Source organism: Meriones unguiculatus, chromosome 1 (genome assembly GCF_030254825.1).
Source record: "Meriones unguiculatus strain TT.TT164.6M chromosome 1, Bangor_MerUng_6.1, whole genome shotgun sequence".
NCBI classification, from domain to species: Eukaryota; Metazoa; Chordata; class Mammalia; order Rodentia; family Muridae; genus Meriones; species Meriones unguiculatus.
This window is the reverse complement of record NC_083349.1, coordinates 23,923,471-23,950,176: the sequence shown is the minus strand read 5'-3', so window position 1 is coordinate 23,950,176 and position 26,706 is coordinate 23,923,471. Positions and strand designations below refer to the sequence as shown.

Sequence of the window (26,706 nt, the reverse complement as noted above, 5' to 3'; positions counted from 1 at the left end):
AGGGAGGCAGGGTCTCTAAATAGCCCTGGCTGTCTTGGAACGAAATCTGTAGATCAGGCTTTCCTCAGACAACATCCCGTTTTTGCCTCCTGAGTGCTGGGATTAAAAGAGTGTGCCACCAAGCCTGGCTTCCTCTTCGCTTTTTTTTTTTTTTTTTTTTTTTACCTCGAGACAAGTGTTTCTCTGGGTAGCCTTGGCTTCCTGGACTCGCTTTGTACACCAGGCTGGCCTCAAACTCACAGAGACCCGCCTGCCTCTGCCTCCCAGTGTGGAATTACAGGTGTGCCCCACCGTGCCCGGCCTCTCCGTATTTTTTTTTTTTTTTAAGATCCAACTTTTGGCTTCCTCAGGATTGCTGCTCTTCTATTTTGTGAAAGAGTATACTGTGTTAAACTTCACCCACACGGTCGATAGTTACCTCCATAGTTCTCAAAATTCCATCATGTTGAGCCACACGCTCGGTTCCTCAATTTTCACTGTCTGCAGAATCCTCCAGAGCAGAGCCTGAGCAATCCCAAGGAACGCGCTTGCAAGGAGGGAAGCCCTGGCCGGTCCAGAGGCGGCGCCTCCGACCGCCGAGCAGAGGATTTGGGGGAGGAGGGCATCCCACTGGGGGACGGACGTCGCAGTCTAAGGGCGTTCGTGCTCGTCCCTCCCGCCGGCCCGGCCTCCCCGCACACACTCACGCTGCCACCACAACAGGCGGGGTTCGGCCGAGGCAGCTCCAGGGTGGGAGCCCGGACTTCCACGGGAGAACAAAGTTTTCCTGGGGGCCCAGCCGGCAAGCCACACCCCGGCCAGAGGCCGCTCCGCAGACTAGGCCTCGGCCGACTCCGCCCGGGCGCGCTCCCCGGCCGCCGGCCCTCCCCTCCCCTCCCCTCCCCCCGGAGGCGGCGGTTGGTCGCGCGCCTCCGTGCCTTTTCCACCCCCTCCGCTAACTAGCGGGCTCCAGGCCCTCTGGGATTGGCTGCGTCAAAGGGCATCTTCTCTCGGCCTCCTTGATTGGCTGCTGCTGGCGCGCGATGCGGACGCCAATTGGCTAGGTCAGGGCGCCTGCGCGGCGGGGTTCTCGGTCGCCAGCCATTCCTGTGGAGGACTGCGGGTCGTCCGGACGTTTTGCCTGTCGCTGTAGGGGAGGTCCTGTCTCTCCGGGAAGGCGGCTGCGGCGGCAAAATGAAGATCTTTGTGGGTAATGTCGACGGGGCGGATACGACGCCGGAGGAGCTGGCGGCCCTCTTCGCGCCCTACGGCACGGTCATGAGCTGCGCCGTCATGAAACAGTTTGCCTTCGTGCACATGCGCGAGAACGCTGGCGCGGTGCGCGCCATCGAGGCCCTGCATGGCCACGAGCTGCGTCCAGGTCGCGCGCTCGTGGTGGAGATGTCGCGCCCGAGGCCCCTGAACACTTGGAAGATTTTCGTGGGCAACGTGTCGGCTGCATGCACAAGCCAGGAATTGCGCAGCCTCTTCGAGCGCCGTGGACGCGTCATCGAGTGTGACGTGGTGAAAGGTAACGCGGGAGCGCGCTCGGGGGAGGGGACGCGCGGTGCACTGAGCCTCTTGGCCACGCCTCTTACCCGGGGGTTGGTCCTCCGGGTTGGGGATGGTGGGGAAGTGCGCGGGAGCGGGGCCTCGGGTGCCGGGGGCGAGTTGGGTAGAGCCACCCTTCTCGAGACCCTGCAGTCCACGCAGCATTCATCAAGTGGGAGGAGTCGGCTCTGGGCGGGTGCCGTGGCCACTGCGATCCGGAGCCACGGGGCTGGGGACGCGCCAGTGATTTGCGAAGTGTGCCCGGCTTGGGTAGGGGGCGCCTTTTCCTGGTTGCATGGGCCTGCCACCAAAATGAAATTGGGAAGTGAAGGGCACCAGCCGGATCGTGGAGCGGGGAAGATTTCGCCACTTCCCCACTGACTCTCCAGACTTCCGTCAGATCGAGGGAAGAGGGAAAAGGTTGAGCTAAAGCCCCAAGGCCGCCCTGGGGGAACCTGACGAATGCCCCCAAGAGGAAGGTAACGGGGCCCTTGGTCGTTTCTCGGGTTGGGACCTTCTAGTATTGTCTGGAACGGATCTGCTTGTGGCTATCGGAGGGGCCTTTTCCGAACCCCTTTGGCCTTTCAGTATTTGGTGGGTTGGCCTTGGCAGTTTTGTGCTTTCCAATTCTTGACGCCCACCCCCACTTGGTGTTCGGTTATACATATCTTACAACTGGAAGCCTTGATCTTTCTTTCTTTCTTTTTGCATGTGGAAGGGGGCTTGCGTTGTATGAAGCCTCCCTGCAGGTACCCTTTACTTGCAAAGTTGGTGCCTCAGGGCACAACTGTTTTGTGAGCTTGGTGAGATCGCAAAGGACTATAATAACTTTGGCTTTGGGGGAAGTTGAGAGGGGAATGTGAGTTCTCTATTAAACTTGGACTAAACATTTGTTCAGTCAGTATTCTTCATTGCTTGAATAATTCTTAAGACAGGTCACTTGTTTGCTTTTTATTTGAGGAAATGTGTGTTTTTGAGACCCTGTTGACTTTCATAGGTTGGGGTTTTATCTCTTACCTCCTAAATGCTTGTTCTTTTATGTTGGCAAGATTTTATGGGACACCTAGGTCAGCGTGGTTAACTTTGCCCTGTCATTTTCAGCAATGCAACCTGGGAGTGAGGCCCTGTTCATGCCCTACTTCTGCTGTTGGGTTCATATCTGCTCATGTCCTGTGAGAAATTTTGAGGACAGGATAAATGTGGGTATAGGTGCTTGGGTCGTTCTCATCAAAGGGTTCATTTGCTATCCTGGAAAGTCATATCTTTTGGGTCATTCCTTGTCTTTTCTATGAGGGGAGGGTTAATGGGTTAGGGTGTGCATTACTAGGAACAAATTTTTTGTTCTGCATTAATACTGCATTCTGTTTTCCTCAATTCAGGTTATATCTGGAATCAGACTTTCCTGCAGACTTTGAGCAGGCAGTGCGGTGCATGGGTTTTTGCTTCTGTTTAGAGTAAAAGAGTGGGAAAGTTCTCTGGGTACTTGGCCAGCAAAAGGATGGGATATATGAGTTTTATGAGAGTTGTGCGTTTAATTGACCTATTCAGGTTCTTTTGTAGTTTTTAGGTAGTCTGGCTGTTAGAGTGGGCTAGAATCCAGTACCTTTGGACAGACTCCATTGGAATTTGTATGGGTCAATATACTTTTTCTGAGATGGTAGGCCAGAAATTTGCCAGAATTTGTTTGGGACTGACAGTAAATGGCAGTGAGGGTGGTGGTTGGTAATAACTTCACATGAGATGTAGAACTCCAGGCTTATTCCCTGTGTGAGAGTTTTGTGCATTTTTCCCCTTTGGAAACACATTTATAGCAGAACTACATTCTAGGCTGATATGGCACAGACTCTGTCTTTTGATATAAGAAATTTGGTGAGGGTTTGAACATCCGTCCTTTGATTTTTAAAGTTGGGAAGACTGGCCTTGGTTCTATAAATAGCTTACTCTTTTTGGGGAGGGGTGCTGAGGATGAGCATTTGGTTGAGGCTGTCAAGTCTTTGAAAAGTGCAGAGGCTTGATCTTAAACAGGATAGCTAGTTGTGTTTTATTTCACAGGGAAAAACATAGTTGCTTGGTTACTTGAGCTTAGTATGATGTAGAGAACAAAATCTCCATAGCAATAATGATAGCTGTTCTCCACAACTACATCTTATGTAGTCAAGGATCAACAGCTTTGTAAATTAAGTTAAAGTATTTAGTCTTCATTTGGGAAGACTTCTCTTAGCCTTGTTTATAGAGGTTGTGGAACCATCACACTACACGAGGTCCTGAAAACATTGCTGCTTTCTTTCGCTTTTTTGAGACAGGGTCTCTCTTTGTTGCCCTGGGACGCTCTGTAGAACAGGCACTCTTGAGCTCAGATCCACCTGCCACTGGGTGCCGCTGTCAGGCCCTGCTTGCTAACAGTGTTTGCTTGGAAGTAGTTCTCCAAGCAAGTGGGTGTTTGAAGTTCTTGAAAGTTCTGGTTCTTCACTGCCCCAACAGTCAGGTGGCTTCGGAGTGTCTGACGGGTCCAGGTTTGGCTGCTTGCTGTGCTGGGACTAATCCCTGGTGCATTCTCATCAACTAGGTAATTTAGGCTCCCTGGGCTTCTACTGAGGTACATCTTCAGCACACCCCCCCCCCCCCGATGTTTTTTATTTTATGTGTATGAGTGCCTGCATTTATGTATGTGCACCACATGCATGCTTGATGCCGGCAGAGGTCAGAAGAGGTTGTCTGACGCCCAGGAATTGGAGTTAGGGGTGGTTGTGAGCCACACAGTGTCTGTGCTGGAAACTGATTCTGACTTGACAAGAGCTGCAGGTGTTCTAAAAGGCTGAGCCATCTCTCCAGACCCCTGCCCCTTTTGAGACAGTATCTCATACTGTCCAGGCTGGTCTTGAACTTGGTATGTAGTTGAGGATGTCTTTGAAATCCTGACCTCAACTGCCTGTACCACCTGGTATAACAGGTTACCGCTGTGCCCGGATCACACCTTCTTGTAATATCAGGCTTGGAAACTTCCTGATAAAAGTTGCCTGTATTTGTGTCGGAGGCCTTCCCTCTTTATAGTTGGGCAGTCATTTGAAAGTTCTGTTCCTCCTTCCTTCCTTTCTCCTCCCTCTTTGCCACCGTCATACTTATTATATATACATTATCACTTAAGTTGCATCCCAGTTCTTACTTTTTTTTTTTTTCTTCCTTGAGACAGGGTCTCACTGTGCAGAACTATGTAGACCAGGTTGGCCTCAAACTCACAGAGATCTACCCAAGTGCTGTGATTAAAGGTGTGTGCTCCAGCCAGTTATGGAATCTTGGTTTTTCAGGACAGGGTTTCTCTGTGTAGCCTTGGCTGTCCTGGAGCTTGCTCTGTAGACCCGGCTGGCCTTGCCAGTTCTTAAATCTTAATTTGCCACTTATTTTAAACTTTTGATTTTGTTTTTCAGAGACAGGGCCTCACTGAGTAATCTAGGTTGGTCTCCAGCCTCGGGTCCTCCTTGCCTTTCCTCCTGATTTCTAAGATTACGAGCTGCTACCACATGATGGGTAGCACTTGGCCTTTTAACCTCAAAACTATGCGTAAGGTATAGATGATTTGATACCTAATTTCTCACATAAACTCATTGAAATTTTGTTAGGTGTTTTTGCTAGCTCATTTTTGAATAGAATAAGGAAACAGGTGGATGATCATGGAGGTACATGCCTCTGTTTATTTTTAAGATTTTTTTTTTTTTTTTTTTTTTTTTATTATGTGTGTATGTGGAGTCTAGGACTAGAGGACATTGGATCCCATAGACCCGGAGTTACAGGGAGTCATGAACTCCATGAAACAAGTACACTGTACACGTCCTTAACCACTGAGCTGTCAAATTCAGCTCCCATTGCATGCCTTCAATTCCTGCATTTGAGAGTCAGGCAGGCAGTTCTCTCTCAGCTGGAGGCTGGTCTGCTCTAGGTCTCTATATACATGAGATCTAGGCCAGCCAGGACCAGAGGGAGAGAAAGATGAAGAAAACATGTCTTTGTTCTTTGAAGTGTTAATGTCTCTTTCCACCTTACCTTCCTGCCCATCTATCTTTAAGCTCCAGCTAATCTTGATGATTTCTCTTCATTTTGTGTGGGTGTTTCTGCTTGTCATTGTATTCTCCTGGTACCTTAGTCATTCCTGAGGGTGAATTTAGCCTTTTAAAATATTTATTTTTGAGGCACTGTCTTATTTTGTAGCCCTTGCTGGCCTCTTAACCCTAACCTTCTGTCTGCCTCACCTGAGTGCTGGGGTTGGGGGCAAGCTTTCCCACACCTGGTCTGTGTTTTAAAGGGATCTGAGACCATAGCTGCTATTTCTAGCTGATTCAACCCAAAGTGGAGATCAGCAATCCAAGGACAATTCAAATACACCATGGAACATTTAACCTTTCATAATTGTTAAATAAGTCAGCTTTTGATCATGGGGTCATTGAAGACTAGCATTTGTTGAACTAGGAGTGTGAAACTTGACATTCATCTTGTTCTTAAAAGAAAAAAAAAAAGCCAGGCCTAGTGGTTCCCACTGTTAATCCAGTTCTTCAGAGGCAGAGGCCTGGTCTGTATACCAAGTTATAGGACAGCTAGAGCTATATAATGAGATCCTGTCTTGAACCACCCCCCACAGCACACACACACACACGGTGATTATTTTATATGTATGAATATTTTGTCTGCATGTACATGCCTATACAAGTCAGCAGAAGGTGTGGGAATCTTTGGACCTGGAGTAATATAGAAGTGCTTGTGAGCCGCCATGTGGGTGCTGAAAATCAAATCTGGATCCTTTGCAAGAATAACAAGACTGTACTGCTGATCCAGCTCTCCAGCCTCATCTTGTTAAACAGCTTTCAGGCTATAATGTAGTATTATGTTTTGTTAGAGATGAAAATTATATTCTCTAGGGAAATAAATCTCTGGTTAGTTTAGATTTGAAGAATTGTCATAATTCTCCATTATCCTACATCCATTTATACCTCCAAAGGCATTTCTGTCTTCCAACTTGAGGTTGGTAGGATAAATTTTTCCAATGGGGAAATAAATGGTATGTTTTCTACAGTCACCAAACAAGTCAGTGATGAATTAATCTGAACCTGGAACATTTTCATTACACTGCATCTGGCTTTTACCTTTTATTTCTTAGGAGGTGGCATTGTCTTCAACTCTCTAGGAAATGATTTGTTCTATAGGAATAGCTTAGATAAGGCATCTCAGAATGAAAGTTCTAAAAGTAGGGTACTTGTTTGGAGGCTACTCATAATAATCTATTTTATAAAAATGGAAACTTAGTAATTCCATCCAGATAACTTTTCATTTCTTGAACTGATATGACAGAGTTTGGATGCTGGCTCTTGGATGCCTTACAGTAGCCACAGGTCCAAAATGAAATGAAATGCAGTGCCTTATTTCTCAAGGATAGGTCTCTATTATTATTCTTCAGATCCTGCTGATGGCACTATCAGGTTTATGGTATGGATGTTACCAAGAATTTCTTCCCCTTTAAAGTTTTTCCCTCTGTTGTAGGTGGTTAGAGTTGTCAGATCAGTATCCTGTCTTAGACTTTCTCCTAATACAACTTACTCAGGTCTTTAATGAGAGACTCTAGGTATATGGCCAGCATGTGTGAAGCCCTTTCTGTGTTCAGTCCCTGGTCCTGCCTGTTCCCCCACACCCCCAGAAAAGTAAGTGACCCTTAAGGGTAAACCTGAAAAACCAGTAAACAGTCTTCTAAGGGAAAGATATTCTTCTGTCCCTTGAAGAGGAAAATAGAGGAAGTAATGAGTGCTTAGATTCCATTCCTACACCAAAATAGGACACTCATTAGGGTCTAGCCTATGTCCAAGTTAAATTTTTAGTCATAGTACACAGTCCTGTCTGGACTTCTCAGGGTAAAGATGGATGAAACAAAGGGGCTTAGAAGAGCTACCTAGGACTTTGATCTTGGGATTAATACCCTGATTTAAGCCACATGGAAACACTGAGCATGTTTGCCTAAAAGGGAAGACAATGGACCTTTTCCCTGTTGTTTCACAGGATTGTTGAGGTCCTGTATGTGAAAGTGGCTGTGAAAACTGGAAAGTAATGTTAAAAGGGGAAGGTTACATTTGGAGGAATTTATGAATGCTTCTTGTAGTCACTCTGTTTTTACTAAATTGGACCTCGACTGAGAAGTGAGTCATGCCAAAATGTGAGTGGTTCTTTGTAGTGTTTGAAGCTCTTAGCTTCAGAGGTGAGCAGCAAGTAATATTAGATGTGCTTGAATTGAGAGCACTGAGTAATTGAGTCATCTAGGAATGCTTTCTGTGTTTGCTTGATGGTTTATATTGATAGAAGCTGTGAGTTGTAGTTCATCTTTGCTTTTCCTGTTCTCACCAGATAGTTAGGTGGTTGAGGTGGCAGGGGGACAGGGAATAAGGCCATAGTTTAAGGTGACTGCTTGAGACAGTCAAAAGTTTTGTTGTTGCACATCAGCCATGTTTCATAGAATACTCACATAGCGGAGGGTTTGGAGGCCTGGATGTAGCTGGCAACAGCTGGGTGCTGTTGTGTGTCCAGTTTGGGACCCAACAGGTAGCATGCCCTGCCCCCCTAATTGCTAACCCTCTGTCTGCTGCTTTATCAGACTACGCGTTTGTTCACATGGAGAAGGAAGCAGATGCCAAAGCCGCCATCGCGCAGCTCAACGGCAAAGAAGTGAAGGGCAAGCGCATCAACGTGGAACTCTCAACCAAAGGGCAGAAGAAGGGGCCTGCCCTGGCTATCCAGTCTGGGGACAAGACCAAGAAACCAGGGGCTGGGGATACAGCATTCCCTGGAACTGGTGGCTTCTCTGCCACCTTCGACTACCAGCAGGCTTTTGGCAACAGCACTGGTGGCTTTGATGGGCAAGCCCGTCAGCCCACACCACCATTCTTTGGTCGCGACCGCAGCCCCCTGCGCCGTTCACCTCCTCGAGCCTCTTACGTGGCTCCTCTGACGGCCCAGCCAGCCACCTACCGGGCCCAACCATCAGTGTCGCTGGGAGCTGCCTATAGGGCCCAGCCTTCTGCCTCTTTGGGTGTTGGCTATCGGACTCAGCCCATGACAGCCCAGGCAGCCTCTTACCGTGCTCAGCCCTCTGTCTCCCTTGGGGCCCCCTACAGGGGTCAGCTGGCCAGCCCGAGTTCCCAGTCTGCCGCAGCTTCCTCGCTTGGCCCATATGGTGGAGCCCAGCCCTCAGCCTCAGCCCTTTCCACCTATGGGGGTCAGGCAGCTGCAGCTTCTTCGCTTAACTCCTATGGGGCTCAGGGCTCCTCCCTTGCCTCCTATGGTAACCAGCCATCCTCTTATGGCGCCCAAGCTGCCTCTTCGTATGGAGTTCGTGCGGCTGCTTCTTCCTATAACACACAGGGAGCAGCTTCTTCCCTAGGTTCCTATGGAGCTCAAGCAGCCTCCTATGGTGCCCAGTCTGCAGCCTCCTCACTAGCTTATGGAGCCCAGGCAGCCTCTTACAATGCCCAGCCCTCAGCTTCTTACAGTGCCCAGTCTGCCCCATATGCTGCACAACAGGCTGCTTCCTATTCTTCCCAGCCTGCTGCTTATGTGGCACAGCCAGCCACAGCTGCTGCCTATGCTAGCCAGCCAGCTGCCTATGCTGCACAAGCCACCACACCAATGGCTGGTTCCTACGGGGCTCAACCAGTTGTTCAGACCCAGCTGAATAGTTATGGGGCTCAAGCATCCATGGGCCTGTCAGGCTCATATGGAGCTCAGTCTGCTGCTGCGGCCACTGGCTCCTATGGTGCGGCAGCTGCCTATGGGGCTCAGCCTTCTGCCACCCTGGCAGCTCCTTACCGCACTCAGTCATCAGCCTCATTGGCTGCTTCCTATGCTGCCCAGCAGCATCCCCAGGCTGCTGCCTCCTACCGTGGCCAGCCAGGCAGTGCCTACGATGGGACAGGCCAGCCGTCAGCAGCCTACCTGTCTATGTCCCAGGGGGCCGTTGCCAACGCCAACAGCACCCCGCCGCCCTATGAGCGTACCCGCCTCTCCCCACCCCGGGCCAGCTACGACGATCCCTACAAAAAGGCTGTCGCCATGTCGAAAAGGTACTGTATGCCCCCCAGCCTCAGCCCCCAGCAGGGGCTTAGGGCAAGGGGCTGAGGTTGGCACGGGAGGGAAACAGGAGCCGTTGGCCCCTCCCTTGATCTTATTTCTGTGGGATGTCCAGAGGTCATGAGGATGAGTGTCTGAACTTATCTGGCCATCAGGGTTCAGGTGGAGCGTAGTGCTCAGCCTGGGGTCATACCAGCAGCCTGGTGCCAGGAAACATCACCATTGTAAGGATAACCTGATGTACCATTGGAGCCACTTTCTGCAGGATTGGCTCATAGCTTTTCCCTCTGTCTGAAGAATCCTTAAGCTCATTCCCTTGTTCTGGTTTTGGTGGGGTGGATGTGAAAGAGAGTAGTCCTTTCGGCACTCATTGGCTGAAGGCGAGTTTATGAGGTGCGTCCACCCTGGGAAGTTGGGGACCCTGCTTTCGTCCGCCGTTCTGTTGATAAAACAAGGTCTTTTTGTGCGGGGCCCATGAATGGGGATAGTTTGTTTGGGAATGTTGGGAACAAAATTGAGCTTGGCCAGTTTGGAAGGGAGAGCTTCAGCAGAGGGCTTGGTTTCCCACTGACTTGAACCCAGGTTTGATTTCTTGGCCTGGATAGGATGATGAGCCTTCTGACAAGGAAACCAAACTGTTTGAGACAAATCTGCTAACACCCTCCCTGTCCCCAGTGGCATCTCCCCTAGGCCCACCTGGAGCCCTCCCCTCAACTGTCTCATTCACCAACTGTCTTCTTCTCTCGACTAGGTATGGTTCCGACCGGCGTTTAGCCGAGCTCTCTGATTACCGCCGTTTATCAGAGTCGCAGCTTTCGTTCCGCCGCTCGCCGACAAAGTCCTCGCTGGATTACCGTCGCCTGCCCGATGCCCATTCCGATTACGCACGCTATTCGGGCTCCTATAATGATTACCTGCGGGCAGCTCAGATGCACTCTGGGTACCAGCGCCGCATGTAGGGCCATCCTGGGGATGGGGCGCCACAGGGAGAGAGAGGAAGAGGTAGGGTAGGGTACAGACCCAGGTTGTCACCACCCTGTCTCATACTTCTCCTGATGGTGGTTTTTCATCCCCTCCCTCTACCATGTGGGCCTTCCCCAGGAGAGGAGCCTTTTGTGTTTGGCAGTAACCTACTTTGTTTCTTTGCCTCAGCAGCACATCTTGCTATTGGCTCTAGATCTGCGGTTTTCCCTCTACCCAGCCATCTCCCCAGAATGGGAATTTCTTTTATATTTTAATTTTTTTTTCATGGCTCCCTTTTATTTTTGTGCGTGATACTTAAGGTTGTCTGGAGGGTGATACAACCTACAGCTGAGGTCAGGCGGCGCGTTTTTCTTTTTAGATGTGAGGGAGGCCAGGAAAGGGTTATTTTAACCCTTGCCTATGCGCCAAGCTATGCCAGCAGTTCAGGGGCCCCTGACTGTCCCTCTGTAGAGACTGTTGAGACTGAGATCCTGTTGGGACAGTCAGTTGGTGTGTGTCCAAATCCTTGCTTACCACTGAATGTTTTAGCTAATGGTGACTGGCATAGTCCCAGCTCCCTATCTCCCCAAGTAGGTGGTGTTAGAAATCTTAATTTTTTTCCCTCTTTTTGTATGGACTACAAATAAAACTTGGGGTGATTCGTGGTTTGGAAACCTGGTTGTCATTGTCTTGATTGCACTCAGTGTCAGGTGAGCCAGTTTGACATCCAGGAAGACGTGACAGCTAGAAGAAAGGCAACCTGAAGACCCAGAGTGGGTGTGGAAAAGGTGCTTGAATGTGGGGATTGGAATGGTTTCCTGGTACCCAGTGGAATTAAGGTCATTATCGTCTTTAAATAGCCTGCCATCTTTAGGACTGGAGAGTTCAGACCAAGTGGTTGGACTTTCTCAGCCATCAATTTTAGTTGATCACATCAGAATTCAATGCCCATTTCTTTGCTTATGTTTGATCAATGTCCCTGACTCTTTCCCAGTTCAGAAAAAAACAAAGCAAAAACTGAAATCCAGCAGAATGGTTCTTGCTGATATCTGCCTGGGATGGGTAATGGGCTGCTGCAGTGTTTACAAGGCTAATCCCTCTGGCAGTGGGCTTGAGTGAATGTTGAGGCTGGGACTTGGGAAAGGAGTCATCGTGGGCTGTGGGTTATGTCACTATCTGGTACTGCCCTGTGGTTGGAGAAATGATGAGGGTCAAGGAGAATTTAAAGCATATGGGGCATTCTGGCCAATGGTACTGCACCTGTTGAACTTCACCACGGAGCGTCCTTCCTATGTCCTGCCAACCTCGGTCATCACAGCACCTGAGACTCCTTTTCGCTGTCTGCATCTATTATGGTTTTTAGATGTCTTCTTGCTGGGTTTATGTTTGAAGGTGTTATAATAGACATATTCTTGAGAAGAGGCTGGTGTGCAAACAGTCAAGTAGAGATCCTAAGATTGGATGTAGAATTGAGAATTCTTTTTATACTTTTACTCTAGACCTTGTCAGGGTGTGAGGGGGTGGGTGGAAGACCTGGGCAGTTCTAGCCAGGGATAAGATGGAGACGTAACTTGATGGGTAAAATGAAAGAAGACTGGTTAAATGGAGTGGTAACTGACATCTGATATTTCTTGGGGAAGGGTGCCTTAGAGACATTTTGGGGGCTTGCTGAAGTGAGATGCCATAGCAGAAGGGAGGGAATATGTTGAGAGTGTGCGATTCTGCGTGCCTGAGTGCAACTACCAAATAGATTGGGTGTGGTGTATCTGCCTCCTTCATTGGCTCCATATGAACTTGGCTGTGACAGTAGCTTGCCCCAGATGTCTTCTTCAAACTGCCCATCATGTAAAAATGCCTCAAAGTCACGAGTTCTTATTTGTGGCTAAGTGGGATAAATCTCAGAACGTATTGGAGGTCTGAGCTCTTTTATTTGCTTCTTTTCTGCTCATCACCTTGCCTTCAGCTGCTTTGCTGCTCATTTTCATTCCTTTGCAGTACTTGGGTAGAATGGGAAGATGGGTTTTCTGGTACTTTTCTCTGTGATGGTAGAATGATCCGAGGGCTAAGTGACAGGCTCAGCATGACTTTGTGAGAATAAAGGGCTGGATGTAGGCTGAGATTGTGGCCTATGTATTTCAGTATTCCTTTGTCATTTTTCTTTCTCTCTAGTTCTTGTTCTGCCACAGTGACACTTCCATGATTCCTGCTAAACAAACAAAAACACTCGCCCACCTAACCTGTTATATTCCCAGTGCCAGTGTTGATGGTCGTCGTTGCAGCCCAAACTCTTCAAAGTGGTTTGGCCTGTTGGATCATTTCAACTGTTGGCCATCTTTAGATCCTGATGCCTTATTGCCTCAGCCCTCAGGGTTCTCATTCAGCCAGAAGAAGCTATAGAGCTCAATCATGTCGTTTTTCCTTTCCCTTGCAGACTGTTTAAAAACATCATCCACGAGTGTTAATCCTACAACCTACTCATACTTTTCTTATTATAGGTTTCTGAGTTTCAAGTTCTTATATCTTGGGGAAAGTTGGGTTTGGTGAATGGGAGGACAGATGTAATGAGTGTTTGGGGGAAATGGGCTTTCATTGTACTTCAGATCATTCAACTTCTATGTATATCACCTATACCTTGGCCCCACTGGACAAGTTTTTGTTGGTTTATTCCTGGAAGTATACTACTTAGAGGCCTAAGCCCTGTCAGCCTACTTTTTTCTGAAGTTTGGCTGTTTTTTTTTTGTTGTTGTTGTTTTTGTTTGTTTGTTTTAAATTCTGTTGGGTGGCCTGGTGCTCCATTTCTTGCAATAGAGATAATGAGACTATCAACGAGGAGCTAGTCTCTAGAGGTGTGCTACATTTATAATCATATCTGTACACACAACTCTTTGGCTCCTGTATCCCCCAGTTAAGCTGTGTCAAAGTCCTTGCATGTCTGCTGGTTCTCCAGGCAGTTTGCCCTATCCAGCCAAGTCAGTGGATAATAGAATAGCATGGATGCGTAAAATCATGAAGAAAAGACATTTGCTGGATTTATGCACTAGTATTCTTCAATAGAAGTTTGGGTAATAGAGAAGATGACATACAGAAAGCTAGTGTTTATCTAAATTCTACTTTTATTGGGTCTAGATCTGAATCATTGGAAACTATCTGTAAAGCTTGAGATGGCAGTACTTGGGGAGTTTAGTCTTGTTGACCTAGAGAGATCTCTACACTGGAGGGCAGGACCTACCTCAGTGAACTAGTTATAGTTAATGAGCAATGCTAGGCAAAGGGTAGATCAAGGAGAGCATATGTCAATGGCTAGAGAATACAGATAATCGTTTTGTTGTTTTTTTTTTTATTTTTGAGATGAGTTTTGATTTGAAAACTTGGTACTGAGAATTCCCTAGTAAGAATTGTTTACTGAATTTGAATCCTGGCTTTCTGCCTTGTTTTGTCAACCAGTAATTTTTTTTTTTTTTTCATGTTTTAATTTGAGACAGGGTATCACTATGTACCAGCGGCTGGCCTGGAATTCAATATGTAGATCAGGCTGACCTCATACTCAGCTGTTTGCCTGTCTCATAAGTGCTGTAATTAAAGGTGTGCATCACCATACTCATTCTTTCTTCTTTATTTTCTTTTTGTTTTTTATTTACTATTTTTGATGCAGGCTCTTATGTGTCAGGGTGGTCTCCCAAAATCCTATGTAGCTGAAGGTGACGTTGAAATCATCTTTCTGTCTTCACATCCTGTATGCTAGGCTTCCAGGCAACACTCACCATGCCCAGTTTCTATGGTGCCTGGGATTTGAGTGACTCATGGCTAAGAGCTGGATCTTCATTTCTGCATGACAATAATCATGGTTCCAAATATTGCTTAAAAGTGATTATTTTTTTAAGTCGGCGAACTCAGAAAAAAATGGGTGATAATTTTAGTATCAAAAAGTCTTTTGTTTTTCTGAGATAGGCTTTTTTTTTTTTTTTTTTTTTTTTTTTTTTTTTTTTTTTTGTGCAGCCCTGGCTGTCCTGGAACTCACCCCACAGACCAGGCTTCTAACAGAAATCTGCCTGTCTCTGTCTCCCAAGTGGGCCACTATTGTCTGGCTAAAAGTCATTTTTATATGTTTAATGGTTATTGAAACCAAAATGCATGACTCTTCTTCTTATTATTATATGTTAGTATTGGCGGGTGAGGAACATTTGACAGATACTGCTGTCATAGTCAGGTATTCATGTGGACAGAGGTGACTCACTGGTTAAGAGTGCTTTCTGCTCTTGCAGAGGGGCCTGCCTTTGGGTCTCAGAACTTACTTGTCAGCTCAGAACAACCCTTAACTAATTCTGCAGTATCTCTTGCTTTCAGCAGGCTCTGTACGTGGTACACATAAATTCACTCAGACACGCACACATACTGAATAAAAAGACATCAGAATTTGGGGACACTGATGACCTAGTGAAGCAGTTACTTGTGCAAGGACTTGAGATATAAGTATGAATGAAGCACATATACAAGTCACATTAAAATCTGAATTTTTGCTGTGAGTGGTGCATAGCTGTGACGGAAGCTATTAGATCATACCAGTTTTGGTGACCGTCTCCCAAGTATGTTGTGTTCTAGGATCACGTTCTTTTGCTTATCAGAAAATAAAGTTTACAAGGAGAGAACTCTGAATGTAAGGGGATTGAAAGGGGCGGGACATAGCTGCCAGTGGGATTGGAGCTGGTACACTTAGGGTTATCCTTTTGGCTCCTTAGGATCATCCTTGAAGGATACTGGCTTTCAATTTGAACCTTTGTCAAACTTGTAGCGCATTTCTAGACCTGGGGCCTGTTATTTATTAGAAGTGTAAGTTATTAAGACAGGTGTATTTTCTCATGTCTATATTACTAGCACTAGAAAGGCTGAGGCAGAAGGATCATGAGCTTGAGGTCAGACAAGAGGCATCTTTAAGAATTTTGTTTTGTTGCTGGGGAACAAACCCAGGTCTTTGCTAGGCAGACGTTATATCTGAGTTATATCCTTAACCCTGACAAACAAGATGGTTTAAAAATAATATTTCAGGACAATGAGGGCAGTAAAAATGCCTTCTGTAGGTGGGTTGATGGGAAAGGTAGAGGTTTTGAATTAGGTGCCTTTTTTTTTTTTTTAAGGGAAAACAAGTTTCTCCAGCTTTGAGTAACGTATTTGGGTAAATTGGCGTCAATATGAAGATATGGGCTGTAGTTAACCCCTGTACGTAAGGCTTCATTTTGCTGCACTTGTCAATTATGATAAAAAACCACCTCTAACTTGATTACCAGCTTTTTGTTTTGAAAGATTGGAAAGTTGTTCTAGGTGATGAGATTATTTTCTTCCCCTAAGTAACGGGATTTTAAGAACCTCGAACATGTTATGCATACAACCAAAATACTGTGTCCCTTAACCTGGTACTGAAAATTAAATCACTTCCTATGGTTATCAAAAAGTTATACATTAGTTTCTCAGTCAACAAGTATTTGAGTGTCTTTCATGTTACCAGGGCAGTTCCAACATTGGACCCATATAATATAGAAAATGAACAAGATAGAATTTCAAGTGATAGTAATTATTTGCAAAAGGAGCACAAAGTAAATAGTTACAAGTCAGGGTCCACACCTTTAAGATGGAATGACCAGTAAAAAAAATCTGAAGAAATAGTCTATTTTGAATAGATGGGGATAGTAAAGCCAGTCTGTTTGGAGGGCTGGCGGTAGCTGAATCACACGCAGGTCCCCCCCCCCACTGTAGGCTTGGCTAACTTAACTTGGATTTTGCTATATAGACTGGTCAGGGAAGTTATTGACTAGTTTTCTGCTGCTGGGTTAGGCTTACTTTCTGTCTTCTGTTTTTATTTTATTAGGCTCTTCCCCTCCCCCCCTTTATGGCAGTTTTGGGTGGTAGTCTGCTCTGTTTCACTTCTGATCATCTTGTTCACACAAAGCTCCCTGCTTTCTGCCTGTTCATGTTTTAAGTTCTCCATTCAGCACCTTTCCCTTTTCATCTTCAAAAGCTGCTCTGTGAAGGGTCATGACTAAAGTTGCTTGCGCAATGAGTATGGAATTATGTGAAGCAGCCAGTGGGTGAGAAAAATGTGATAAGGGAATTGGACCCTCTGAAGAATGTTCGTTTGTACTTGTTTACAGCTGATTGTGACAAAGCCTTTTCTTCCAAGGTCAGTTTTAGGGAGTTTAAAATGAAAAGTTCTGGCTAATGGCGCCCAATAAAACCAAACAAAACCAAACTTTTGCTGTTCCCGTTTTTTGTTTTTTTGGTTTTTTTTGTTGTTTTTTTTTTTGTTTTTTTGTTTTTTCTCTTGGTGGGGTGAGGTTGGGGTGGGGGTCGAGTTTCAACCTCCATGTTTACACACCATTTTGGGAGGTGGGAGGTTGTCTTCTATAGGGATCTTTAATCCAGTGCTTCCTACGTCTTTGGCCAGCCCATTGTCTGGGCCGTTACACCGTAATCGAAGCTGGATCCACTGACTGTTTTAGAGTTTTTCAGTTACCTACAGATACTTTTTAACTGGGGTAATTTTGGACGCAAAAGGGCCAAAATGGAGATTGTTCTAGGTCTGTGTAAGCTGGACGGATGCAGCATCCATGCTGCGGGGTGTGGTGGCGGTCAGTTGAAAGGGGATGCGAAATCATGGAGTAGAGGACTGAATACTGTCAGGGTGTGCACGTGGAAGTGGCGAAATGTGAAAGCTTAACAAAGTTGGAGCCACGAAGCTACAGACTGCCACAGAGGCTCTTGCTCCTTCTGCTTAATGGCGGGCCGCGCTTCGAAGAAGTCCACGTTTGTAGCTCCTCCCTCACATGGACGTGTTGCCCAATCGGTGGCTTCGGTTTCACTAGGCTGGGTGCTCATTGGCTTCCGTATAAAGGCTCCGGGTTACTGATGTTTCCACCTCTTCCTGGCCTCTCAGGTAATTGGCATTCGGGGTAACCAATCAGGAAGAGGATCTCCAGGAACGCCTGCCTTTTACTTTACCGAACGGCCAATCCGGTGGTAGGTTCAACCCCTTTTCTACCCAGAGTCACTGCTGTGGCCGCCGCCATTTTAGCGTTTTGTCAGAACCGTCCGCGCTGCAAGGAGGAGCACCTGCAGATTTCCATGCGGTGAGAGACTCCAGGTTCTTCCACTGTGTCCTTTGTTCTGTTAAAACTTAACTGACTCCCTTGGGCATCAGGGTTGTCCCAGTGGGGTTGCGTCCTGCACACTCGTCTCTGAGCCGACCTCGGTCCTCCACTTAGTGCGGTAAGCCTGAAGCAACCCTTCCCCAAGTCCCCAGCCCCCACCTCCGTAATACCTTGCTTTTGTTCACCTTTTTTCTCTAAGTTTGCTCACTTATCTACTTTGGGGTTTCCACCTGGATAACTGTTTAGACTTGAGAATTTCTCATGCCCCGAGGCATTGTTGCCTTATTAACCTATAGCGCCCATTTGACCAGGCAGTTTTAGTACTTTCTGTAGGAATCTGTAATGCGTGCTTCCCCAGAAGGATTTACCCCACGCGGACACTTTCTGTATTTCCCATGCTTTTTATCTTTTTGATGCCAGCGTTCGCTACTTCAAAAGAAACAACTAAATGTAGCTACTGCAAGGCTAAGAGAGGAAAAGCTAATTTGAGGTTATCAGCAAGTATAGTAGTTAGAATCCTGTTTCTAATGCTCACCAAAGTGGGCAGAAATGCTTAGTCTCTAGCTTTTCATTTATCCTCAAACTTCCAGCACTATTCCTTTTTGTCTGAGGCAGGGGATGTAACTCAGTGACAGTACTTGCCTATAATATACTGCGCTGTAGGTACAACAAAATCCCCTTTGTCTAAAAAGGACTGCCCTGTTGTAGACCATTTTTATAGTTTTTGTGGGGGGAGTAGAAGCAGGCGCTTGTTGAACTTCCCATTGGTTATTGTTTAGTGATGCGAGTTTGTGCATGCCTGTGAGAGAATGCCTTGGTGATTGTATGCCGGAGTGAAAGGAGATGATGAGAGTGAGCTATTTGTCTTTCTATTTATCTTATGTTTACCTATTTATGGGAGTGATTTTTTTCTTTTTAATAAATGTTATGGACTTAAGGTCTTCCATTAAAAACCTTGTTTCTTTAATTGCAGGCTGTGTGGAGATGGTGAAGCTGTTCATTGGCAATCTGCCCCGGGAGGCCACAGAGCAGGAGATCCGCTCACTCTTCGAGCAGTACGGGAAGGTGCTGGAATGTGACATCATTAAGAACTATGGCTTTGTGCACATAGAGGACAAGACGGCCGCTGAGGATGCCATACGCAACCTGCACCACTACAAGCTGCACGGAGTGAACATCAATGTGGAAGCCAGCAAGAATAAGAGCAAAGCTTCAACCAAGTTACATGTGGGCAACATCAGTCCCACTTGTACCAACCAAGAGCTTCGGGCCAAGTTTGAGGAGTATGGCCCAGTCATCGAATGTGACATCGTGAAAGATTATGCCTTTGTACACATGGAGCGGGCAGAGGATGCAGTGGAGGCCATCAGGGGCCTTGACAACACAGAGTTTCAAGGTGAACCACTCTCTTTTGGTAGAGAGCTCAACACAAGGTTATTGGGAAAATATTGGATGAGTAAACTAAGGGTTTGGGATAGGAAGCTTTTTTGCTGGCTGATGAAGGATATGTGAGACATTTCTTCAACAAAATTTTTGTTTGTGTTTGTGCGCATGCACATGTATTCTCAGTTGTGACACGGCATGTATGTAGAGGTGAGAGGACAACTTGGAGGAGTTTGTTTTCTTCTACTATGTGGGTCCCAAGAATGGAACTCAGGTAGTCAGGCTGACAAGTCAGGTGACAAGGGCTTCTTTACTCCTGAATCAGGCCCAGCCTCTTTTTGTGAAGCCTTCAGAAACAATGCAGGAAATAGACAATGATGGTCTGGAGGGGAAAAACAAAAACCCACTTGGTCTTCATTTAGAGCCTCTTAAAGCTTATGAGCCTGTTTAGAAATACTTTCTCTGAAGACTGTCTTTTTCCCTGCCTTGGGTAATAAAGCACATTCACAGCATCACCATCGTGTTGCACTTGATAAGAGGAAGATCCAGAGAAAAACACTTTGGGGACAGAATTCCTTGTTAAGCCTACCTTCTTGTCCCAGTTCTTTTCAGTGAAGATAATGAGCTTTTGAAAGGTGGCCCTAATTTTGCTTTACAATCTGTGCTAAAATACTTAGAACACTGACGTTAAGGGAGGCGGCATTGTGATTAGGATCAATAAGGCTCATCTTGATTGGTTTCATGTGGTGTAGGGTTGGACTCATTTAGATATTTTGGGATAGTTTGAGGGTTACCACGAAGCCCTTGTTAGCTGAATTGTTTTTAAGCCTGGAGGGCAGCTTGGGTGTTGATGTGGATTATCAGTTGATTTGGATGGTATTATTTTAAGATCAACACCTTGTCAAGACTGTTGAAAAGCTGGGCGATGGTGCCGAAGGCCTTTAATTCCAGCACTTGGGAGGCAAAGGCAGGAGAATTGAGGCCAACCTGGTCTACTCAGCTAGTTGTAGCATATCCAAAGCTTTACAGAGAGAGAACAAAAACAAAACAAAAGGACTGTTGAATTGCCTGCTGAACTTTCAACACCTCTCATCCTTTAAGGTTCCAAGACTGAGAAACAGTTTTTCCTAAGGTGGTGATGAACTTCCAGATCACAGTATAGTCCTGTAATTCATAGCTGTATTTCTTTAAACAAACAAACAAACAAAAACCAAACCAAAACAAAACAAAACAAACCCACACACACACAGATTTTGAAATGTTTATGTATGGCCTACAGAGGTCAGAAGAAGAGGGGTGCCATCCTTGGAATTGAAGTCAGGTGGTTGTGAGCTATGTAATGATGTGGGTTGTGAGCTATGTAATGATGTGGGTGCTAGGAAGTGAACCCAGGCCCTTTGGAAGAGTCAAAAGTGCTCGTAACTACTGAGCATCCCACCAGACCGATAACGGTATTTCTTCTTTTTTAAAATATGTATTTAACTTTATGTGTGTGCTTGAGTGTGTAGTGTGTATGTACACACTATGTTTGCAGATCCCCCTAGAAGTATATTTCAAACCTAGGTCTGGCTATATTAACACAAAGAAGGGGCTAGTTCTCTTTCTTCATACTGCTTTTGTTGAATTACTGACATCTTTGCTTATTTTCCTTAAACTGAACCTTTCTGAGAGTCTGACCTCCCCCAGTGTGACAAGGACTGTGTCATGGGCATTGCTGTGCATTATTAAAAATGTCACAGGTCTCCCAGGGCTAGCTTCTTTCCTCTTTTAATTGGCAAGCTGAAAGTTATTTTGTCAACAACTTAATTGGAAGCAAAGACTGATTTTGTGGAGGGATGTGATATCTAACTTTTGGAGAGTTTTCAGCATTTTAATCATAAAAGTATCAGCTGGTGGCAGTTACATGTGTAAGGGGAAGACAGTGTGGTTTGAGAGCAAGTATTCTTGTATCTGGGTATCTGAAACTCTGGCTCTGATCCTAACCTATGTTTGGTTGACTTTACACTATTTCTCCTAATACCACGTTTTTAGAAAATGGTCTTAGAGATGGATCCCAGGGCATTCTACATGTATCCTGCTACTGAGCAACAGCTGAAGGCCGTCAGTCGGCCCCTTCCTTCTTATATCATCCAGATTGGCCTCAAACTCCTGGGCCTGAGCCATTTTCCTGCCTTCAGCCTTCCTGAAGTGTCCAGCTTTACTGTTTCATTTCTTCATAATTAAAGCTCTGTGCTGAGTAATGATATTTACCTGACTGGTCTTTTCCCTTTCAGTTGATTACAATTGGGTATATTTTCTTTTTTGTTTGCCTGCAAGAAAATCGATTTTAGATTTAAAAGATTTATTTCCTTTTTTGGATACCAGAATCAACAAATTATTCAGGGCGTTTATCAATGACTTCCATGTCTTAAATATGTCTGTGGGTTTCTTGGTTGCATTTGTTTTCTCTAATTTGTTATGTGCAAAAGTGGTCTCCTGGGCAAATGCCAGGGTATAGTTCTGACCTGCACATACCTAATTGCTTATCTCTGTTAAGATCTGCAGGCTAGAATTACTGAAGTTTATTGGCTTTTGTATTTTGTCTCCATTCCTCTTCCTAATTTTCTAGAATCTAATTTTGATTTTGCATGTGACATTATTTACCTCTTTGCTGCTAGAGAACCCATCCTTCTAGTCACCTTTAAAAAAAAAAAGATTTTTAAAATGACTGTCTGCCCCACATATGTTTGTGCACTCCATGTGTGCCTGGCACTGCGGAGCCCGGAGGAGGCTGTAAGTGGTTATAGTGGTCGACCTGCCATGTGCATGTTGGGATAGTCAGGGAGTGATTTTACACTGTGCTGCCTCCAGGCCCTTCTCTGGTCACCTCTCTAACGCAGGTTGTTTGAGTGCATTCTTTTCATTACATTTGGAAGATTGTGCTGGATTTAGATCCCTTTTGAATTAGTCTGCCAATAAATCGGTTGACATTTTTAGTAGAAATTTCTTAGGTGAAAAATTGGGAATTTAGTTTTAACTTATGTTCTAAAAGTTACTGCCTTTCTCTTATTACGGCTTTTAGAACTATCGTTTTCAAAATACCAATTATGATTTTTAAAGAAAAGTTGTGTTCGGAGCATGTTCTTAGAGTTTCATACTCTTATATGTAACTTAGATTGGGCTCAAGTTTAACCATTCTCTAGCCTCAAGTCTTAGAAATAAGGCATGTGCCACCATGCCCAGCTTTTTCCATCTTAGCTCTTAGTGGAAAGCACTTTAGTTCTGCTACTCTAAGCTGTTTATTTCATTAACATTGTTGGTTATTCTTTGTATCTTTCTCATCCTCTTTTATTAAAATGTACTTCTTGTGTGTGTATATGTGTTCACAGCCTGCCCAAGTTTCTTTTGACCCTCTGACTGGACAGTCAAATTGTGGAGAATCCCTATTAGGATGATTATCAAAAGAGAAAGAACAATTTAAAGAGAAGACCTTGTTCTACCATATCTTGTGTTACCAGGCTTCCTTAATTGTGACTATTCCAAAGATCTAGCTTGAAACTTGGCTGTCAGGCTTAGCTTTGGAACAAATCCTGATCATTAAGAGATGATAACTTTAGAATCTCTTTGATTTGGGGTATCTATACATAATATTAGGTCAACATTTTTTTTTTCTACTTTATGGAATCAGTCTTGATACAGAAAATGAGAATGTCAGAATTTTGAAGCACTCTTGAGTTTCTTTTGGATTGGGCCACTGGGATAGGCATTTGTCCAGTTATTTGGCAGGAGATGAAATCTCTTTCTTAATCAGTAAGCTGGTGTTAGTAGCTAGTATTTCTTCTTCATCTGTTTAACTTTGCTTGAAATCAGGTCATTTATACCCAATCTATATGTTGGGCTTCCCCCTCCACCAAAGAAAGTTTTTGTCAATTTATCATACATCAAAGTCATTTAGGTAAAGCCATTGTTGTGACCAGTGGCTGGGGTAGGGGCTTGGGCATTACTTTGTGATAGCAACCCTTCTTGCGTCTGTTTCTTCAAGGCAAACGAATGCACGTGCAGTTGTCCACCAGCCGGCTTAGGACCGCGCCCGGGATGGGAGACCAGAGCGGCTGCTATCGGTGCGGGAAAGAGGGGCACTGGTCCAAAGAGTGTCCAATAGATCGTTCGGGCCGCGTGGCAGACTTGACCGAGCAGTATAATGAGCAATATGGAGCAGTGCGTACGCCTTACACCATGAGTTATGGGGATTCATTGTATTACAACAACGCGTACGGAGCGCTCGATGCCTACTACAAGCGCTGCCGTGCTGCCCGGTCCTATGAGGCAGTGGCAGCTGCAGCTGCCTCTGCATATAATAACTATGCAGAGCAGACTTTGTCCCAGCTGCCACAAGTCCAGAACACAGCCATGGCCAGTCACCTCACCTCCACCTCTCTCGATCCCTACAATAGACATCTGTTGCCGCCTTCAGCAGCAGCTGCTGCTGCGGCTGCTGCTTGTACTGCAGCTTCTACTTCATATTACGGGCGGGATCGGAGCCCCCTGCGTCGCGCTACAGGCCCAGTCCCCACTGTTGGAGAGGGCTACCGTTACGGGCATGACAGTGAGTTGTCCCAAGCTTCAGCAGCTGCTCGGAATTCCCTGTACGACATGGCCCGGTATGAGCGGGAGCAGTATGCGGATCGGGCGCGGTACTCAGCCTTTTAAAGTTTGAGGTGAGAGTGGGGGGGTGGGGGTCATCCCCTGTTGGTTTTGCCATCACTCCTGAGGCCTGAAGGGCTACAGTTTAGGTTGCAAGCAGGGCTCAGTTTGCAAAGTCTTTAAATGCTGAAGTTTGAAATAAACATCCTTTACTCTTGTACCTATTTTTCCAGGGCTTTTAATAGTGGGGTCATTATTTTATTTGTGTCTAAAACATCAAACAGTGGTGTACTGTAGAATCTTGGGTGAAACTTGCATGCTGTGATTTTATCTGGGACCCTGACATTCAGACTTGGGTGCATGGCTTCTCAGGGTCTGTTGAATTTCTTAGATGTGCAGCACTAGTCTTTTCAAGTTTGTTGTGCTGTATCCATGCAGTGAAAAGGGTCGGTCTGACCACTAATGATAGTTTGTAACTAGTTAACTGATTATTGTTCAAGTCTAATGAAGACCTACAAAATGGCATCATCTTAATCTTGAAGATTTATCACCTTCTCAAAGGTCTCTCAGTCTTAGTCATTTAAAGAAGTTAGTGATAAGATGAGGCAGAAAATAATCACAGTAGGAAGTCTGGCATGAACTTTTAAGTCCAGTTTAGCTGCTCATTCCAGCTTCAATGTCCTTAATAGTCCACTTTTGTTATCTTTTATTCTGTTGTGTTCTAGCCTCTTATTCAGATTTAAAATTTTTGAGTCTGGGTATGACATCTTGACATCTTCCACGTAAGGTAGTATGGCAGTGTAAGTCTGTATGCATACCTGTGTTTTCCCTCTGGGAATGTTGAAATCTAGGCTTAGGAACTTTACCAGGAGCACATCACTCCCTCATCTTCCTATTAGTTAAGGACGTTACTCAACTTTACCTGAGTCCATTTGACCATGACAGAGTAGCCTAAGCTGGCTGGAGCTTGTGGGCAATCTGCTTCAACCCTGAGTGCTGAGATTATAGGTGTTTACCACCATAGTGGTGCTTCTGTTTTGAATATATTCTCTTTTGATGCTTCTTAGCTTTGGGCTGTAAGTACTTGAGATTGCTGTTGTACTTGGGGTACTTTTAGTTTTTAGGATCCCTACTGTGTCCCTGACATCTACCAGAGATCTTTAATCTTGTAGTGTAGATACTTTGTCATCTTTCATATTAAGGCAGAAGGTAATGTGGCTTGCTCCGGTCCACTGGCTAGGAAATGACTGATCGGATTCATTGACTAGGATTGTGCTGGAAGAGTAACTTGAGTGACTTGATGTAGCTTACACATTCTCCAGCGCCTTCTTTTAAAAGTGATGAATAAACCTTCAAGCATGTTCAGTTGATGTAACTTTTTCCTAGTTCTTGAATGATACTGTCATTGGCAATCACTCTTGGATTGAAACATACTTCTTTTGTTTGTTTTTTTTTTTTTTTCTGATAAGTTTGTGGAATTACCTTCTCTTGGGATTGCTAATAATGTTAATATTGAAAATAATAGACTGTGTTTGTCTACTGCCATGGGAGATTTGCTGTTTAGTATAGAGAGAGGCCTTTGTTGAGGACTGTTAGCCTTCCCAGTGATTCTCTCACCTTCAAGCTGCTCTCATTTCTAGAAATTATGTTGCTGCTAGGGAAGGGCACAAGTAAACTTAAAAGTAAGTATCAAGGTATGACTTTATAAGATGTTCTTTGAAGTTCTAAGTGGGAAAGCCCTTTTGAGCTTTGCTGTAAAGCCCCTGTTACTGTGCTCTCTTTCAGGTGGGATGTGTGTGGGCTGAAATTCCGAGCTGCGGTTGTGCATGAGAATACACCCTTCGTGGTACCCCATCTCCGGGACGTTTTCGGCTCTGTGCATTCAGTCCCTCAGGAACCATGGACCTTAATTTACCTTGTTAAGTTCTTTCTCTTTCCTATTCTCTCTCCTGCTGAATTTCCTATTCTCCTGTTTATTCTTCTAGAGCTTCCCATTCCTGTTCTGTTCTCCCAGCATGCCTCCTATGCAGAAACTGGTGGGGGCTGTGCTGTCTCCCCTCTGCCTCCTGACTGCAGTGGTATTGAATTTAGGAATGACCTTGATGAGAATCACTGCTCTCAGTTTGATTTTTTGGCCCAAAGACTAGACGTAGAAATTTGGATCACTTTCCAGTGAAATAAATGGTTTTTCAAATTAGGGTATGTCTGCTGTGAGAAAGTTCTTGTTTGGGCTTCTTTCTGGTTTCTTTGTTTATTTGTACCCTGAACAGAAGGTGGGGGAATGTATAAAGTTTAAAGCTGCTTAGCCTTGGCTGAGTAACACTGCAGAGGTTTTTAATTTTTGTTGTTGTTGTTTTGTTTTGTTTTTTAAATAGTAGATAGGGCTTTAGGTACTAAATAAAAAAGGTTATACAGAAGAACTCAAGTAGGCATCCTTGTTTCAGTGAAGATATCTCCTACTGGTCTGCTTTTGTTATAAAGCCAACTATTATTGGTTTAGTGCTGTAGATCTTTACTTGCTGGAGAAATAATCATTGTGTATACTTGTAACTGCTGTTAACACTCAGTAAACATATCTCCCTTGACTTATTTCCAGGAAAGAGGTGAAGGTTTGAGGAAGAGGAGGTAGCTTTCATCTTTGGGAAAAATGAAGGTATGGTTCCCAACAGAGTCCATTTTGCTACTGCATAGGCCAGTACTACCTTGTGAAGCATTTCACCATTTGTATAGTTCTGCCAAAATCAAGAGACTACATGAGTAGGTCCACAGTATCTCATAGCTTGTACTTAATGCCTTTAGAGAGAGGCATAAAGGGCCCAGCAGCTCCTTTATAAGTCCTTGATAAACTTACTGAGTCCTCTCAACAGTTAGGGCAAGTGTTTCAATGCAGTGAGGAGACACTGCTTTAGTGTCAAGTTTTTAGTAAAACAATTTGTCTTCCATGTTTTAACATATATAGGGCCACATCTCA

General features: G+C 45.2%; 1 protein-coding gene across 5 annotated transcripts; it reads left to right on the top strand.

Annotated features, from left to right (window-relative positions):
* Positions 1-1,049: 1,049 nt before the first annotated feature.
* Rbm14 (RNA binding motif protein 14) lies at positions 1,050-25,932 on the top strand. 5 transcript variants are annotated; one of them, XM_060384244.1, is made up of 4 exons: positions 17,516-17,847; positions 18,703-19,125; positions 23,134-23,809; positions 25,521-25,932. In XM_060384244.1, the coding sequence occupies exons 2-3, from the start codon at positions 18,714-18,716 to the stop codon at positions 23,799-23,801; spliced, it is 1,080 nt and encodes a 359-aa protein (XP_060240227.1). In that variant the 5' UTR covers positions 17,516-17,847; positions 18,703-18,713; the 3' UTR covers positions 23,802-23,809; positions 25,521-25,932. The 5 variants fall into 5 exon arrangements, with proteins under 5 accessions (XP_021505960.1, XP_021505967.1, XP_021505962.1 ...); XM_021650285.2 differs by lacking the exons at positions 17,516-17,847; positions 18,703-19,125; positions 23,134-23,809; positions 25,521-25,932 and adding exons at positions 1,050-1,510; positions 8,156-9,620; positions 10,379-11,264; XM_021650287.2 differs by lacking the exons at positions 17,516-17,847; positions 18,703-19,125; positions 23,134-23,809; positions 25,521-25,932 and adding exons at positions 1,620-2,009; positions 8,156-9,620; positions 10,379-11,264.
* Positions 25,933-26,706: the final 774 nt, after the last annotated feature.

Bases quoted from the DNA above. Each gene is read 5' to 3' on its own strand.
- Rbm14 (XM_021650285.2), top strand. From the start codon at position 1,174: ATGAAGATCTTTGTGGGTAATGTCGACGGGGCGGATACGACGCCGGAG. The intron at 1,511-8,155 runs GTAACGCGGGAG...CTGCTTTATCAG, and splicing joins CGAGTGTGACGTGGTGAAAG to ACTACGCGTTTGTTCACATG. The intron at 9,621-10,378 runs GTACTGTATGCC...TCTCTCGACTAG, and splicing joins GCTGTCGCCATGTCGAAAAG to GTATGGTTCCGACCGGCGTT.